The 18307-nt window shown below is 37.7% G+C and overlaps 1 protein-coding gene across 19 annotated transcripts in view; it reads left to right on the top strand.

Moving 5' to 3' along the window:
- Positions 1–18307, top strand: part of Mllt10 (MLLT10 histone lysine methyltransferase DOT1L cofactor) — a 141438-nt gene that overhangs the window by 30161 nt on the left and 92970 nt on the right. For 15 of the 19 annotated variants that reach the window (XM_035442802.1, XM_027405283.2, XM_027405284.2 and 12 more), the window contains one exon: positions 8609–8718. The exons of the other annotated variants lie outside the window; for them this stretch is intronic. In XM_035442802.1, coding sequence (XP_035298693.1) covers positions 8609–8718 — 110 coding nt within the window. The remainder of the gene's footprint in view (positions 1–8608; positions 8719–18307) is intronic. 19 annotated transcript variants of the gene reach the window in all.

The raw sequence follows: 18307 nt of genomic DNA, 5'->3' as shown, positions 1-18307 counted from the left end.
CTGGGGTTGTAGATGGGCAGTTATGTGTGGTTTAATTCATTTTCTGTTTTTACACAATTTGTCTTCATATTCTCTATTGGCAGTTTTATGTGGAATGATCTGCATTCTTCTATTTGAAACCTTGATTTATCTTTTAAAACAGTGTCTTACTTTGTATTCCTGGCTGGCCTGGAACTCACTATGTAAATTAGGCTGGCTCAGAACTCACAGAGATCTGCCCAACTCTGTCTCCCTGGGATCGAAGGTGTCTGCCACCACACAAGGCTTGTTTTTGTTGTTGCTTTTAAGACAGCCTCACTCCTAGGTCTTGGGGTTACAGGGCCAACCATACCTGGCAAAGTATTCTCATTAATGTATCACTCCTGAGTGTTGGGTACCAACTATACCTGGCAGGGAGTTCTTTCATGAGGATTCTGAGCATTTCCTCTTCTGAAAACTCAGAATCTGAAATACTGTTAATCCAACAAATTTTGAATGTCGAGTTCAGATTTTGGGTTTTTGGATTAGTGATACCTAGCTGGTAAAATCAAAGTAAACATTCAGAAGGCTTAATCTCCCATATCCTCCAGTTCCCAAGCATTTTTAGATGAGGATTACCCTGCATTTATTTTGCATCTCCACTTTGAGTTATCTTTCCCTGAAAAATTTGTCTGGTTTTTCTTTTCCCTTTCTTCTGCTTTGCTTGTCCTTTCCTTCCTTCCTTCCTTCCTTCCTTCCTTCCTTCCTTCCTTCCTTCCTTCCTTCCTTTCTTCCTTCCTTTCTTTTTCTTTCTTTTTCTTTCTTGTCCTTTCTTCATTTCCTTTGGTGTAGTTCAGGGCTTGGCACTGTCTGTGTAACTCAGCCTGGCCTAGATGTATGGTGACTCTGATACCTCTGCCTCATGACTTCTAGGATTACAGGAATGTTCTACATGCCTGGATTAAAGTTCTTATTCTTTTATATAATTGGTACCATTCTTAATTGTGTAGGCATGAGCTTGTAAAACTATGAAGATTGACTGATGAAGTATAAAGAAAGATAAGGTTTCTTTTTCTGTTTTTCCTATTGAAATGGTCATAAAATATTTCTCCCTCATTTTGATAGGAATTACATTGGTTTATTTTTGAAACAAAATCAGCCTATTTTCCTAAAATAATAATATTAGTTTCATTTGGTTAATAGTTTGTTAAAGATAATGGTTTCTGGAGACTAAAATTAAAATTGCTGGCATCTTTTCATAAGGGGGTTAAGCAGTGACTTCCCCTTTTTACAGTGTTTTCAGGTTTTGGCATTAATGTTACGATGGTCTTAACACATTAGGAAATTTTGGAGGTATTTCTATAAAACTGGAATTTTATAATCTGTAAATATTTGGTAGTGTCATTGAGAAATATCTTGAGTTTTCTCAAGGCTATAAATTTGCATAATTGCTTTTAGTGATTAAAGAATTAAAAATTTTGTATTTTGTTGGCTTCATTTGTAAATTTGGCAGTTTATTGATTTCTCTAGTTTTAAAACATTATTGGCAAAAGTTGATTATTTTCCTAACTTTTTAGAGATGGTCATTTACTGCTTAAGTTCTGAGAAATGTGTCCTAGGTGCTATCGTATTGAGTGTATATCGTAGAGTGTATTTGCATAAACCTAGACATACAGCTTGCTAAACACATTATATAGTTTATTGCCTCTAGGTTATAAGCACATTATACTGCTATACTACTGAATAATGCAGATACAACATAGTGATTAGTTGTTATAAATCTAAATATGGAAAGGGTATAATAAATAATCTGATATCAAAAATAAAAACAGTTCATCTGTATAGGGCACTATATAGATAGGTATGAGCTTGTGAAGTTTGTGAGCATTGAAGTCGTCCTGGGTGAGTAACTGAGCCAATAGTAAGAGAATGTGAAGGTCTAGGACAGGAAGGTAGTCTTTCTTGGTTTTTCGAGACAGGGTTTTTTTTTTTTTTTTGGCGCCCTGGCTACAACACACTCTGTAGACCACAGCTGTCCTTGAACTTAGGGATCTGCCTGTCGCTCTCTGTCTCGTGAGTGCTGGAATTATCATGTACTATCATTGCCTGACTGCTTCCACCCCCCTTTACAGGATTTCCCTTTTATATAGCTATGGCTGTCTTGGAACTTGCTCTGTAGACCAGACTGGTCTGGAACTTAACAAAGATACACCTGGCTGCTCCTCTGAGGATTAAAGCCCTGTATGGCCATATCTAGATACTGTGGTATTTTTACAATATATATATATATTTTACTCTTTTGTAATAACATGAGCTTAAAATGTTATAGAACTATCTAAAATATTTTCTGTAAATGACATTGTTTTTGTTTTTTGAGACAGAGTTTCTCTGTGTAGCTTTTGAGCCTATCCTGGCTCTGGAGACCAGGCTGGCCTCAAACTTACAGAGATCTGCCTGCCTTTGCCTCCTGAGTGCTGGGATTAAAGGTGCGCGCCACCAAAGCCCAGCGTGTAAATGACTTTGTTATGTTCATCAGAAACACTTGCTTATTCAAAAAAAAAAAAAAGACAGGGTCTTACTATGTATCCCTGGTTGACTTGGAACTCTAGACTAGGCCTGCCTCAAACTCAGAATGAGATCCTCCTGCCTCTCTTCCTTCCCAGTGCTGGGACTGAAAATGTGTGCTAGCACATCCATCCTATATCTTCTTCCTTTTTTTTTTTAATCTTTTAAGTTTTGTGTTAGAAAGTTAGGCAGAAACAATATACATTAACTTTGTTCTGCATAAGGTCAGGGGTATCAATATCATTGTTTCCCACCTTCACCTAATCATCTCCTAGAAAGGTCTTCGGGGAAGCCATATTCATGGGCTGAGTTTCTGGCATGGTGATAGAGTGCTTGCCTACCATGTCTGAGGAGCTGAATTCAGTCTCCAGTACTGCAAAAAACCAGAACCTCTGCCACCAAAGAAACATGCAGAGCTATTAGAACTTGTAGTAACAGAACATTTTAGAATACCCCCTTAAGGGCCTGGCTTTATTTATATTTGACATTTTATTTTTAAAAGCAAATAGAAGGCGTAAAAGTTAACATAAAAATAAGAGTATAATTGACCAGTAGCTTAATTGCTTATTATTGCTATTTGATATTGTTGTACATACACATAGTTGTATTTGGGTAGCATATTGAATGCTAGTGTAGCAAGTTTATTCACACCAGCATCACTATAAACATGTTAATAATGTAGTGCACAGGGATGTGTAATGGACGTGTAATTTCAGAAGGCACCAGAAAAATTTGCCGCCTTAGTAATCTTATAGGAGTATGGTTGTATATATGTTGTATCTCATTGATCAAAATGTTGTTATAATTTGACTGACTGTACTGTCAGTTGAAAATATAGTTAGTAGACGTAAACTGCTAAACATCGTAATTTGTCAGCACAGTTCCATAGAGTTCTGGCTGCTTACTTGTCATGTTGCTATTGGCTTACTGGGAGAATATGGTACCACATTTTAGTAGCCTAGAAGAACTGCCAGATGTCAAATTTGAAGTTGTCTCTACTGAATGCATTTTGCTTCATAAATTTGTAGGCTGTGTGTTCTTACTGAGCAACTTGTTATGTGTTGAAGAGCTTTTTGGTGCATTAAAAAGATTATAGAGCATGTAACATTTATTTATCATATGTCTCCTTTTGCATTAGTTGAAGTTTGTTTTTTTTGTTTTTTTTTTTTTTTTTTTTTTTTTTTTTTTTGCTCTTGTAGACCAGGCTGTTCTCGAATTCACAGAAAGTCGCCTGCCTCTGCCTCCGAAGTGCTGGGACTAAATGCGTGCACCACTACTGCCCGGCTTAGTTGAAGGTTTTTGAGACTCAAGAATTGCATATTCATGTGTGTTATGAAATTGTGAAAATTTGAAACCATTTCCTCTACACTCCCCTATTCATCTTTCTTGCTCCTCTGAACTCAGGAAAATCCTTTTATTAATATGTCCTTCAGGTATTTACCCACACTTTTGTGTGCTCTACAGTGATATCAGTTGGCTTACCTTTAATTTTACCTTTTTCCTTCTGTTTATTTGTATTAGCTGTTGTCATTGTTGTGATAATTTATTTTCATTTTAATAAAATTTCAAGATTTTTTTTTTGGTTCTTTTTAATGACTTCTGTTCAGAATATATTTCTTGGGCTTGTAAATAGGTCATATTTAAAAAATTGTTTTTTTTTTTGTGTGTGTGTGTGCATGTGAAGTCTAGAGGTTGCTGTTGAGTGTCTTTCTCTGTTTACCTTGGAACCTGGAACTCATTGATTGGCTGTGTATTTTCCAGCAGAATACCTGGCTTTTTATGTGGGTGCTGGGGAATCTGAATTCAAGGCCTCATGTTTTAACACAGCAAGGACTTTACTTACTGATCTATTTCTATAGCTCTACCTCCCCCTCATATTTTCCTTATAAACTGTAACTTATTTTAGAATGCATGTATTTATTGTATTGGGGTTGTATAGCTCAGTTCTCAGGTGCTTGCAAAGCATGCTTTGAGATACATGCTCTAACTAAGCATTGCAAAACCAAGCCAAGTAGTAGCAGCTAGCACTTTTAATCCCAGCACTCAGGATGCAGAGGTAAGAGGATCTCTTGAGTTTGAGGCCAGCCTGATCTACAGAGCAAGTTCTAGGATAGCCAGGGCTACACATAGAAATCCTGTCTCAAAAAATAAAAGAGAAAAAAAAGTTTCAAAACTAAAAATCGGATAAAATTGAATGTTACAATGGGTTAACTCTGAAGCAAAGTTCCGCCTTTCCTTTAGGGTGTATTTAATTTTTTTTTTTTGGTTTTTCGAGACAGAGTTTCTCCGTGGCTTTGGAGCCTGTCCTGTAACTAGCTCTTGTAGACCAGGCTGGTCTCAAACTCACAGAGATCTGCCTGCATCTGCCTCCCAAGTGCTGGGATTAAAGGCCAGCGCCACCACCGCCCTGCTAGGGTTTAGTTTTTGTAGCTTGCTGTGTTCTTAAACTTTTTTTTAGTGACTTGTAAGTTATATGTTTTTGTTACATAATTGCTGGAGACTCTTCAGTTAGTGTTTTGATGATGATTTCCTTGAACATCTAGTACAAGATAGTGAGAAAGCGGGGATTAAGAAACACTGTGTTTTGCATTCTTTCTGTGGTGTTTTCATTGTATTTATCACTATGACTTACCCTGTCACTTCCTGTTTCTGCCATACTTGGATTCTAACTAGATATAATAATTGATGGCTGTCTCAAATCTTTTTTTAGAATAGTGGTTCTCAAGTCGTGGGTCACGACTCCTTTGGCAACTCAAAAATACTTACAAAATGATTCATAACAGTACAATTATACTTATGAAGTAGCAATGAAAATAATTTTCTGGCTGGGGATCACCGTAACTTAAGAAACCGTATTAAAGGGTCACACTGTTGGAAGGTTGAAGGCTACTGCTTTAGGTGAATTCACCTTAGGGCAGGTCTGTGCCAGAGCTCCTTGTCTCTAGCTTTTTCAATGAGGCTTTTGGGTGCATCTGTGGGTTTGTTTGCCTTTTATTAAATTTAAAGGCTGCTTTCTCTTTTGAATGAACTCTTGAGAGAGCTGAAGGACAGGCACCTCTCAGTCCCTGGTTAGCTTTCAGATACTTTGAAGTAGTCACAGAACGCAATTCTTTGCACATAAAACTTTACTCTGGTTCTTGTGCCATCAGAGGATAGTCTCTCTACACTGGAAACTAGCTGTTGTGTTTAAGATCTCTGAACCTAAAGCATTCATATAAGGCAAAGAAAGATGCCAAAAGAGCTTTTTTTTTCCCCCTCTTTCTTAGTTGAGTAGGTACTTGGTTGCTGCAAGCAATTTCTATATAATTTTTGTTGTTTCTAGTGTGGTATCTACCCTTTTTGTACCTGCCTCTTCCACCATACTTAATTGGTACAAATCTGTATATTTTGCATTCTGTGTGTATGTATACATAGGCATATATTTATATATATATACAGTCTCATGGCCGAGGCTACTGTTCTACCTTTGTCTACCTTAGTCTCTTTAGTGCTGGGATTACCACTGTGAATGTCCCACAATGCCATACCCCTTTACCTGTTTCTAAGGTTTGTTCTGAGATATGGTTAAGGTTTTGGGAAATAAATCTTACTTTGTTAGGTTAGTTTGTATCAGTGTTGATCGAGGGGATTTATTCCTGACACTTGAGGCAATGGTTCTTTAGGTTTGGTTTCTTTTCGCCCCTCCCTCCTTTCTTTCCTTCCTTGCTTCATGTAGGCTTGCTCCCACTTCCACCTTACAAGTATGGGCCACTTCACTTTTCAGTGGTTTCTTTCTTTTTCTTTTTAAAATATTTATCTTTATTTTATGTATATGTGTGTTTTGCCTGCAAGTATATATGTGAACCACATGCATGCCTGGTGCCTGCATAAGCCAGAAGAAGCCAGAAGGTGTCCAATTCCTGGAGTTTAGTACAGTTTTGAGCTGTCATGGGGGTGCTAAGAACTGAACCGGGGTCCAGCAAGTGCTCTTAACCTCTGAGCCATTCTCTAGTCTTTGTGCTTACTTTTCTTTCCTTCCTCTCTCTCTTTTTTTTTTTTTAAGTCAGTCTCATTGTATAGCCCTGGTTGGCCTGGAACTCTCTGTGTAGACCATACTGGCCTTGAACTCACAGATCTGCCTGCCTTTCTGCCTTCCATGTACTAGGATTAATGGCATACACAAACATACCTGGCCTGTGGTTGGTTTCCTTCCTTCCTTCCTTCCTTCCTTCCTTCCTTCCTTCCTTCCTTCCTTCCTTCCTTCCTTCCTTCCATTTTATTTATTATGTATAGACTTCTGCCTGCATGCCAGCAGAGGGCACTAGCTCATTTAAGGTGGTTGTGAGCCATCACATGGTTGCTGGGAATTGAACTCAGGACCTCTGGAAGAATAGTCAATGCTTTTAACTGCTGAGCCATCTCTCCAGTCCATGTGGTTTCTTTCTTTTTTAAATATAAGCACTTATTTATAGTCAGTATCCATACATATCTCTTCCTCCCCCACACCCAATTCAGGCTTCCTTTGGTAATAATTTTTCCTTTTTGAGGAACGTGATGCTGCTTTGGTGTATGAAAGTATTTTTGGTTTTATTTGATGGTGATTTTCGGGCACCTTTCTCACTGAGCAACCTTGCATTCTTTGTATTTGAGCATAATAAACATACAAATATTCTGATCACTTCAAATTGTAGATTTGATTTTCTTGTTTCTGCTGGATTTCATTTGTGCTGTCTTTCATGTGTTTAGTGCTTTTTATTCTATAAATTCTAATTAACAAATTACAGACACTATTTGTGACTAAGTTGTGAAAAGTTATCATTTTCCTTCAGAGAAGATGTATTTTTTTTTTGTTTGATGCCATGGGTGCTTGTTTGGGATTGCTATGTTCAAAGTTTAGGGTTTAAGATGATTAAAGCCTAGGTGATCTTTCTGAGGTCCATGGTATATCTGAATTTTAGATCTAGCTTCTAGTCTTTCAGTGTTACCATTTTCCTTTGTCTGTGGCTGTACTCCACCTTCCTGAAATTTCATCTTTTTCTAGTTTCCCATTAACTCTTAACTATAACATCAGCTCTTTAGCCTCAGTCACATTTTTATAGCATCACTTTAGCATCAACTGGTAATATTTCAGATGAAGATTTAAAATAGAAAAATGACAGCTGTTACATGAACAGTCAAAACATTGACAAGAATATAAAAAACGATTACTGTCAGATTTAAGAATATTAAGATTAGCTGGGGCGTTGTTGGTACACACCTTTAATCCCAGCACTCAGGAGGCAGAGGCAGGTGGATCTCTGTGAGTTCGAGACCAGCCTCCAAAGCCACAGAGAAACCCTGTCTCATAAAAAAAATAATAAAAAAAGAATATTAAGATTAAAAGTAGTAAAATCCTTCCTCTCTTTATCTTCTTGGTGATGGTGAAAATGGAATCAACCTTAACCCTTGTGTAGATTAGGCAAGTGTTCTTCTGTCCAGTGATGAAAGATTTCCAACCTTTTAAGACTTGAAGCTTTAAGCTATTTAAAGGTATAAATTATTTATTGCAGAACTGAGAATAGAATCTAGAACTTCACCAATTAACCAGGGGCGCCAGTAACTACTGAATTATACAGCCTTCATGTTATTTACACATTTGTTTTTGGCTTTTGAAAATGTTCTTAATTTGGCAATACAGTCTGATCTTCAACTCACTGTGTAGTGTTGACTGACCTCGAAATGGAGAAACTCCTTTTGATTTGGCCTCAAGAGTGTTTAGAGTGCTGGGAACTGTCAGACCTGGTTTCCTCAAATTAAAGTGTTTTTCAGAAGTAGTGTTAATCTGGATTTAGTCTGCCCTTAAGATCAATGTCATCCAGCACCTGAATATATAAGTGCTCACTTTGTTTATGTTCAGTGCATAATAGATGCAGCCATGATTAGGAACCCTTTGCATCAGTAGTGAGCAGGTGACAATTATTACATAAATAATTCAGTAGCTAGATTTTTATTATGGTTTTGTTATGCATTTGCTTAAATAGTCATTTTAAGGGATCTTTTAAGACAGGTAGTAATTTTATTTTTGATAAAGCTTGAAGAATGACAATATGTATTTATTTATTTTTAGGTTGGGCTCATGTGGTTTGTGCCCTCTATATTCCAGAGGTACAATTTGCCAATGTTTCTACAATGGAGCCAATCGTTTTACAGTCTGTCCCACATGATCGTTATAATAAGGTACAGTGGATGTCATCGTAATGTTGTTTGCACTTTTGGTTTTGAAACTAGGAGATAGAAAAGAGGTGGGTTTAAGGTTTTAATTGTTAAGAAAAAAAAAAAAAACAACTAAGAATCTCCCTCTAACTTCATAGAGATTTGGAGAAAAATAGTTACCATCTTAAGCAACAGTATTAAAGTAAGTGCAGAAGAATGTGAAAGTCATAAACAAACCTGTGTCATCTTTTATTCTAATGTAGGTGTTTATTAATGTTCTCAGGACATTTCAATCACTCAGTACACATTTGTCCTTGAAAATTTACTGACCTCTTCCCTTATCAAGTTTAAAGGTTTTACTAGATTTTTATTAATCATCATTTTTCTGTCATTAGTCCCAAGTATTTAGGACATTAAAGCAGGAGGATGAGTTAAGCCCAAGAGTTCAGGACTTACCTAGATAACCTTGAGACCCTCCTGTTTTAAAATAAAAACACTTTTAACTGTTTGCTTCATCTCTTCTTAATTTAGGGTACATACCACCCACACCCACCTACCCCCTACCTACCATTCTCCCCTCTCACACTGTTGTTTGATGCAGCTACTTCATTGTCAAGATTTTTCAGCTGTTCATTGTCTTTTAGACAGTGTTACTGTGTGTGTCAATGAAGGAAGGTACCTGTTGCCTCTGTAGAAGAATGTCATTGTAGTCAATTTGGAAATTTCAGAAATTTTATCAGTAATCTTTGGATTAAGTAATTAATATATATTTCAAACATTTGAAAAAACTTCCCATTTAAACCTTTTGATCTTTTCTGTGTATTTTTGTGTTTCCCATATACTGGCTTATAAAACATTTAGACTATATTACTGATTCTTCTGCTTTTGAAACTTAATAAACCTCAACATATTTTTGCATCAATAAATGGTGTTTCTATCATCATTTTTCTGGCTCCTTATTCTTTAGTACAGAGTATTGCTAGATTCAGTCAGCTGTGGAGCAGCCCCTCATAGAAGGGCCTTCTGTGGTGTCTAGTTTCATACTATTAGGATCCATGTAAAAGGGTGTGTTTTGGAAGTTTCATTATGGTGTGGAGTTTTTGTGTATAATGTGATTACCAGTTAAATATGTTAAGAGTGATTATGTTGCCATTAAAAGTGCTATTGTTTTTAAGTTTTTTTTTTTTTTTTTTTTTCTCCAGAGTTTTTTCAGGTTGGTTAATTTATCTTGTTTTATTACAAAATTTTTTTTTTTTCAAGTTTTGTGTTTTCTTCTGGGGATTTGTTTTGCTTGTTTTGTTTGGTGGAGACACTCTTGTGTCCCAGGAGGCTTCAGACTTGCTTGGGGGGGAGTGTGAAAGGAGGCACAGGATGGGCAGTATTGACCTTCAATTTGTGATCTTCCTGCTTCAACTTGCAGAGTCTTAGTTACAGGTGTGTGCCAGATGCTATCCAGAGAATAGCTTTCTTTATGGAGGTGTATGTATTTTTAATATCTTTAAAGTACTTTTTAATTTTTGTGTTTGAGTGTGGTATATGTATGTGTTGTATATGTGCAGGTGTGTGTCAAGGAAGTCAGAAGAAGGCATTGATTTTTCGCTGAAACAGGGTCTCTCACTGAACTTGAAGCTTGAGGCGTTCCTTTTTTTCCTCTTTACTTAGGCTGGTAGCTAGCAAGCTCCAGCAATCATCCCTCTTCCCTCTTATCTATAGTGCTGGGATTAAGGTGTATGCATGACCTCCCCTTGCTTGTTACAAGTATACTAGGATCTGAACTCAATTCTTAATGGTTGCATTGCTGACTTGCTTCTCAAACCTGTATTTCTTTATATCTTTAAAAACCCATTTTCCTAATAAATTTTGAAATAAGAAAGTTTATATATGAGCTATGGGAATAGTATAGAGTTCTCATATGCCATACTGTATATTCCTATTAAGACAGGCATTCTTGGCCTAGACTATCTCAGGGGTAGAGTGTTCCTAGTATATGCCAGGTCCTTAGTTCAGAACTCTAGCACCAGAAAATAAGGAAAGGAGGGAGGGAGGGAGGGAGGGAGGGAGGGAGGGAGGGAGGGAGGGAGGGAGGAAAGAAAGAAAGAAAGAAAGAAAGAAAGAAAGAAAGAAAGAAAGAAAGGAAGAACTCATACATCTGTAATATAACTGTCAAAACCAGGAAGTTAGTGGTGTATTACCACTGCAAATCTGCTGGACTCATGTTTTCTCATTTTCCCCAGAAATGTGTTTCATGCAAAAATAACAGGAGTCTTTCCTTGACTTTTGTCAGTTTGATACTTTAGAATATTGTAGATTTTAGTTATTTTTTAGCATATCGTTTTATTTGGACTTGTCTGATGTTTCCTTCAGAAATAATTTTGTGTTCTTATTGCATCTTGTCAGGTGACACACTTATTTCAGTTTTTTTGATACCTTATAATCTTACTTTCGTCATTAGTTAAGGTTATATCTGTCAAGTTTCTGTGCTATTAGTTTGATATTTTATTTCCTTTATAACCAATAGACATTTTGTGGGAAAGTAACTTGTATGCAAACATCTTCCTCTGTATGCCTTCTGTCTTGTACTCATTTTGGCATCCATAACTATTTCTTAATTTACTGTTATGATTCATGGCTAACTGTATAAATTTGTTTTAAAACATGGCTTTGGTTTGCATTCTATTATAGCAAAAAAGCCCAATTATAGTATGGACTTAAAGTGGTGCTGCCATATTTAGTTTTTAGATAAGGTCACACATGTATATCAAGCTAGGCTCATTTGCTATGTAGTTAAGAATGAACTCAGATTTGATTAAAATATTTATTTTATTTATTTGTTGTTATTAATGTGTATGTGCCTGCTTATGTGTGCACTATGCATTGCTTGTGCTCATGGAGACCAGAACAATGTGTTGGATCTTCTGGAACTGCAGGTATAGGTGGCTGTGAGCTGGGTGATATGGGCATTGGGAACTGAGCATGAGTTCTCTGCAAGAGCAGTCAGTGCTTTTCTTTTTGGCGGGGAGGGGAGCTTGAAAGAGGGTTTCTCTGTAACAGCCTTGGCTGTCCTGGAACTCACTCTGTAGACCAGGCTGGCCTGGAACTCACAGAGATCTGTTTGCCTTTGCCTTCTGAGTGCTGGGTACCACCACTGCCCAAATGTTATTAACTACTAAGCCCCATGACCTTGACTTCTGATCCTTTATCATCTTTCCTGAATGTTGGGATTACATGCACGAACTACTATGTGTTGTTTATTGACTCTGGAGAATCAAACTCAGGTTCTCGTGATGCTAGGCAAGCACTCTGCTACCTGAGCCATAGTCCCATATATTTGTATTTTATTTAATAGTTCATACTCTGTTATCTTCATTTATTTTGATGTTCATGCTGTGTTGCTGCTTGGGTGATATCATCTCTTTAATCTGCCTCCTTAGACTCTTGACTTGTTTGTGAACATTTTCTTTTCATACAGCAGTGTATTGTGGCTCATCTTGATTGATGGGTAGACTAGCACTACCAGAATTTTCTTCAAGGAGCTAGGTTTTCTTTTACATGAGAATTATAGTTAGACACCAGTGTGTCTACAGAGTGAGTTCCAGGACAGGCTCCAAAACAATGCAGAGAAACCCTGTCTCGAAAAAACAAAAACCAAACAAAACAAAAAACAAAAGAAACCAGTGTGTACACTAAATGTACTTATTGTTGTTAGGGCGTTTTTGGTCTCAAGTTCTCTGAGTTGGTATAGTTAGAAAATAGATACCTGCTTATTAGCACTGTAATGCAAGTTTACATATATTGATATATCATTTATATATGTTGAAAATTATGAGGCCATAGCAATTTAATTCTGATGCAATATTTGTATAGATATACCTCTGTACATATGATCTGTCTGAATCTGTGTCTATATTGAAAGTTCAGTGACTCAGTGACTTTACACAATGTAATCTAGAAGATCTATGCCTGTTACCATTATTTCCTGTCATACTGATGACTTGTTTCAGTCCAAAGATATGACTTCCTTTATTTTACGTCATTTGCTTATGTGATTCATCTCCTTGTTGCTTATTGCATCATTGCCTCATTCAGGCACCGTTGCTCTTGCCCTGCATGGCAATCCTTGTCATCCTCTTTAGGATTGACAGCTTCACTCCACTACTGCCTACTCTCCCCTCTTTGGTTGGTCTTCACTTGTTCTGACATCACACCCACTGCTACCCTATTTCTTTTAGGGGAGCAAACCCTAGTCAGATTGTGACACTTGTGTTGGACTGTTCTGACTTCCTAGCGTGGAGATTTTCTTTTTCCTTGCCTGGTCCCACCTCATGGTTTTAAGAATAAAGTATTTGAAGAAGGAAGAGGGTGAAAGGAAGAATGAATACCTAGATTTAAATTTTTAGTCCATCTAAATTAATTTTGTAACCTAACAAAGTATGTGTCCTTCCCTCTGACCTGGTTAGTCTTTTTTTTTTTTTTTTTTTTTTTTTTTTTGAGACAGTGTTTGTCTGTGTAGCCCTGGCTGTCCAGACTGGCCTTGAACTTACAGAGATCCTCCTGCCTCTGCCTTTTGGGTGCTGGGATTTAAAGGTGTGTGCTACTATCTCCTGGCATTGGTTGGTCCACTTTTAAAAATACTATCACTGAGTAGTCTGTTTTCACAGTGATTTGAAATATTGGTTGTATCATTGCTAAAATCTTGGGTATGCTTCTGTGTGTGTTTTTTTTTTTTTGCATAGTAGCATACTAATATATACCCAGTTCCACTGATAAGACTTTTTATTGTACTACTATATACTGTTTTATGTCATTATAGCTTTGCATAAATATTTTTTGCATAAAAATAATTATTTTCCTTATGGATATTAACAAAATTCAGGTTTTAAATTTTTTTTTAACTTTTAATTTTTTTTTTTTGTTTGTTTGCTTTGTTTTGAGACAGGGTTTCTCTGTGTAACTGTTCTGGCTGACCTAGAACTTGTTCTGTAGACCTGGCTGGCCTTGAATTTACAGAGATCCTCCTGCTTTTGCCCCCTAGGTGCTGGGATTAAAGGTGTACAGTGCTCTTAACTTCTGAATCAACTCTCCAGCCTCAGCCTACAATTCTTTTTTTTTTTTTTTTTTTTTTTTTTTTTTTTTCGAGACAGGGTTTCTCTGTGTAGCTTTGGAGCCTATCCTGGCACTCGATCTGGAGACCAGGCTGGCCTCGAACTCACAGAGATCCATCTGTCTCTGCCTCTCGAGTGCTGGGATTAAAGGAGTCCACCACCAACGCCCTGCCCAGGCTGCAATTCTTAAGTCATAGTAATAATTTGAAAATGGATTACTGAATTTTGAAAGACTTTACTTGATGAATGTTAATAAATGATGACTTCTAGTTATTTATTTGTAGTACTGCAACTTTCCAGGACAAAATTTAGGACTTTGTAGGCATTTAACAATAGACATGCTTTGTATGCATTGTATAAGCTAGAATTCAAGATGAAATTGAGCATTCAGTAGAGGACACTCCAGTATTTGTAGCAAAAAACCCCCACAGATCTATACCACACATATAATAAGAAGGTTGCCAAAAGTTAGTTCTTTTGTGCCGTAAATATGCACATGAGTCTTAGACTAACTCTTTAATGAAGAAATTAGTGAGGTCACTAATTTTGGTATGTTGGTAGTTTCTCTGCGCTCTTGGAGAACTTTTGACAAGATCAGATGACTTTGGTTCTTCCATCTATTCTGAAACAGAGTTTCATCCACAGCGGGTTACAATGCTGCTGGATTAGCATATTTTTTCCTTTACATAGTAATATGTATACAAGTCAACTTATTAATTTGGTATCAAGGAAAATAGTGTAGATACAGTAGAATATGCAGTTTCAGAAAGGGTTTAAAATTGAAGAATAATGTATTTTGAAGACAGATTGGCTTATATAAGTAGTTTGTATTTTAAAAGTAAAAAAAATGTAATATGTCTTTATGATTGAGATGACAGATAGAAATCAACGCATCTAGCTGGGTGGTGGCGGTGTACACATTTAATCTCAGCACTAGGGAGGCAGAGTCAGGTGGATCTCTGTGAGTTCAAGGCCAGCCTAGTCTACAGAGCAAATTCTACGACAGCCTCCAGAGCTACACAGAGAAACCCTGTCCCAAAAGACTTAAAAAAAGAAAGAAGGAAAGAAAGAAAGAAAGAAAGAAAGAAAGAAAGAAAGAAAGAAAGAAAGAAATCCAGGCATTTGAAACAAATGTTATTGGGCACATTTAGGTTTGAAATTGGGATAGTGCGGTTTTTTTTTTTTGTTTTGTTTTTGATTTTTGTTTTTTGTTTTCAACATTGTCAGATTAGTAGCAGTGTATACCTAGCAATCATCTCTAATGTTAGTTATTTGTTTATTATTATTATTGTTTGAGACAGGGTCTCACTTTGTTGCTCTGTCTGTTCTGGAACCCAATATGTAGATCAGACTGGCCTTGGACTCAAAGATCTGTCTGCCCCTACCTCCTGAGTGCTAGGGTTAAAGATGTGTTCATCAAATCCAGCTTTAATATATATTTTAATTTGAGAATTTCACATAGTCAAAATTAATGAGAATTTCACATATAGTCAGTGGTTTGATTATGTATATCCCCCCACATTCCCTTTTCCAACCCCTCCCAACCCCACTATGTCGCCCCAATTTCATGTCCTCTTTCTTTTAAATAACTCAGTTCAGAATTAATGCTATTCAAATGCACATGGCTGTGAAGCTGTCTTCAGGAGCATGGTCAAGCAACTCAGAGCTACGTCCTTCCCTTAGCAGCCATCAACTGCTAATAGCTCCTCAGCCGAGTGTGTGTGTACTTTGTGAGCCCTTTGTTGATCCATAATGGAATGATGACTAGTTGGATCTTATGCAGGCCTTATGTAGGCTTCCACAGCTGCTGTGGGTTTGTGATTGCAACAGCCTTTCATTCCCAGAAGACACGGTTTTGCAGCAGTATGAAGACTTCTGAGTCTTATAATCTTATTAACCCTTCTTCTCTCCTCTTCCTGGATTGTGGGGGTGGGGGGGCAGGGGCTATGAGATGTCCCATTTGGGGGTGAGATTCCACAGACAGTTGTTACACTTTGACAGATTGTTAGACACCATCCACTGCAGAAAGAAGCTTCTCTAATGGGGATTGAGAGCTGGTCTAATCTGTAGATACAGAAATAACTATTTAGAAGGCAGTTTGTTTCTATGTCAGCTTAGCAAAATAAAATAGTGATAGACTAGGGTGAATATAGTCTTCAACTTTGGATTCTTGGCCAGATTTTCAGTACCATGCATGAGTTTCCTCCTATTGGAACAGACCTTAAGTCCAGGCTGAAAGCAGTTGGTTGCTTCCATACCACTCACTCACTGTTCATGCCACTGTTATACTGGTTTGGCTTGTCAGGCTGGTTGTTACAGCTCACAGGGTTCCCAGTTAAGTAACACTGTGGATGGCTTTTCTCCCCCAGATGCCTACATGGCACCCTTTGGGATTCTGAAAACTAGCCAGTAGGGAGTAAGTTTCCAAGATGGTACCAGCTTGTTTTCTCCATGTCTTGTGACCAAATTATGTGGTGTCTTCAACAATATGGTCATACTATTAATTTCTGGTTGGTACCTAAGAACAATGACAAGAGCCTGTATTGCTTTGGGGTTTCTGGGACCTCCCTGACCAACAGTTGAAAGGGATATATTATAAAAGGGGAAATGAGAATAAGGAGGATGTAGATTTAAATGGGGAGGAGAGCAGGGAGGGCAGGTCAAAGAAGGAAATGCAGAAGGGGATAATTAAGGATATTGGAAAAAGTCATACAGAAACCTACTATTATTTTATAAGCTTCCTGAAAAATATAAAGAGCTTGTTTTATTTATTTGTTTTGGGCAGTATAAAGGCTAATTGAGGATAGGGAATTAGTAGAGCAGGCTCAGTCTTTGGGTGGCTCTTTCCATCAGGCTGACAGTATATTGCTCAGTTCTTCTAGCTGCCTGTTGCATGAATGTGGGTGTTTACTCTCTTCTGGAGGAACTTGAACACCCTCTTGTCCTTGGAGGCCCTGAGCAGCTCTGTGGCCAACTACTCCTTGGATGCAACACCACATACCTCCCGATCATGTCCTACAATGAACTTGGTGTGTTTGGTAAGGAAAGGGCTTATTTAGCTTACACGTCCACATCATAGTCCATTGTTGAAGGAAGCCAAGTCAGGAACTTGAAGGCAGGAGCTGATGCACATGCCATGGAGGAGTGTTGCTTGTTTTCTTACTCACCAGGGTTTGCTCAGCCTGCTTTCTTAGAGAACTCAGCACCACCAGGCAAGGGATGGCCCCACCCACAATGGTCTGGGCCCTTCTCTTTCCAACACTAATTAATAAAATGCCCTAAAGCCAGTTATTCTGGAGGCATTTTCTCACATGACTCTTAACTTATGACGAGATGACATAAAACCAGCCAGCAACATACACACAATTTTTTCTATAGCATTGTGCTTTTTGACCCTCCCCAAATTCCATGTTCTTTCTTGATTTTTTTTTTTTTTTGAGGGGGGGAATGTTATTTTTGAGATAGGGTTTCTCTGTGTAGATCCCAGGCATGTTCTGTCTTAAAAGCAAAATACATTCATTTTATCACAGCCTCACCTAAATCTCAATCCATTTTGTTACCAACCCTATATTTTACCTAAACACAATGAATTCAAAAAGTCTTAAATCTTCTCTGTCTAAATCAGGGAAGTTATATCTGGATCCACGCTATTTTTCTCAGTTTGTGAAACATTATATAACAAAGCAAAGGGTGTGGTATAGACGTTCTTATTCCAAAATAGAAAGATTTGAAGGATAAAGGGAGTAACTGATCTAGAGAAAGGTTGTAGGGCTGGAAGACAGCTCAGTGGGTAAAATGCTTGCTGTTCAAGCATGAGGACCCAAGTTTGAGTCTCCAGCAACCACATAAAAAACCTGGACATGGTAGCATGTGATTCCAGTACTAGGAAGGCAGAGACAGGAAGATAGATAGATCTCTGGGGTTTGTTGGCCAGCCAGTCTAGCTCCAAGTGAGAAACTTTCTCAAAAAATAAGATAGAGCTGGGCATTGGTGGTGCACGACTTTAATCCCAGCACTCGGGAGGCAGAGGCAGGGGGATCTCTGTGAGTTCCAGGCCAGCTTGGTCCACAGATAGAGTGCCAGGATAGGTTCCAAAGCTACACAGAGAAACCCTGTCTTGAAAACCAAAAAACAAAACAAAACAAAACAAAAAGCAAATCAAATAACAACAAAAGAAAATGGAGAACAGTAGAGGAAGATATCTAGTGTCAACTGGTTTCCCATGCTGGTTTTCAATGCTCCTAAAGATATATGCACACAAAAGTATGTTTATTAAGAAAATAATAATAAAGAAGGGTTGTAATTCAGCAGAAAAATTCTGTTGGGTTCTATGGTCAGAAAACAGTTCTGTGGCTTATTGACCAGTCTCTGGGACCATTGGGGTACCGTGTTAAACCAAGAACAATATATAGGTTTAGGCATCTGCAGCTATGGTTTATCCTAGACTCCAGTGCATATTTTCTCTCCTGGAAATGAGTGTGCCTCTTTGTTGCTGTGTATGTTTTGGGGAA

The sequence above is a fragment of the Cricetulus griseus genome, chromosome 3 (genome assembly GCF_003668045.3).
Source record: "Cricetulus griseus strain 17A/GY chromosome 3, alternate assembly CriGri-PICRH-1.0, whole genome shotgun sequence".
Taxonomy (NCBI): Eukaryota; Metazoa; Chordata; class Mammalia; order Rodentia; family Cricetidae; genus Cricetulus; species Cricetulus griseus.
This window is presented reverse-complemented; position numbering and strand designations above follow the sequence as displayed.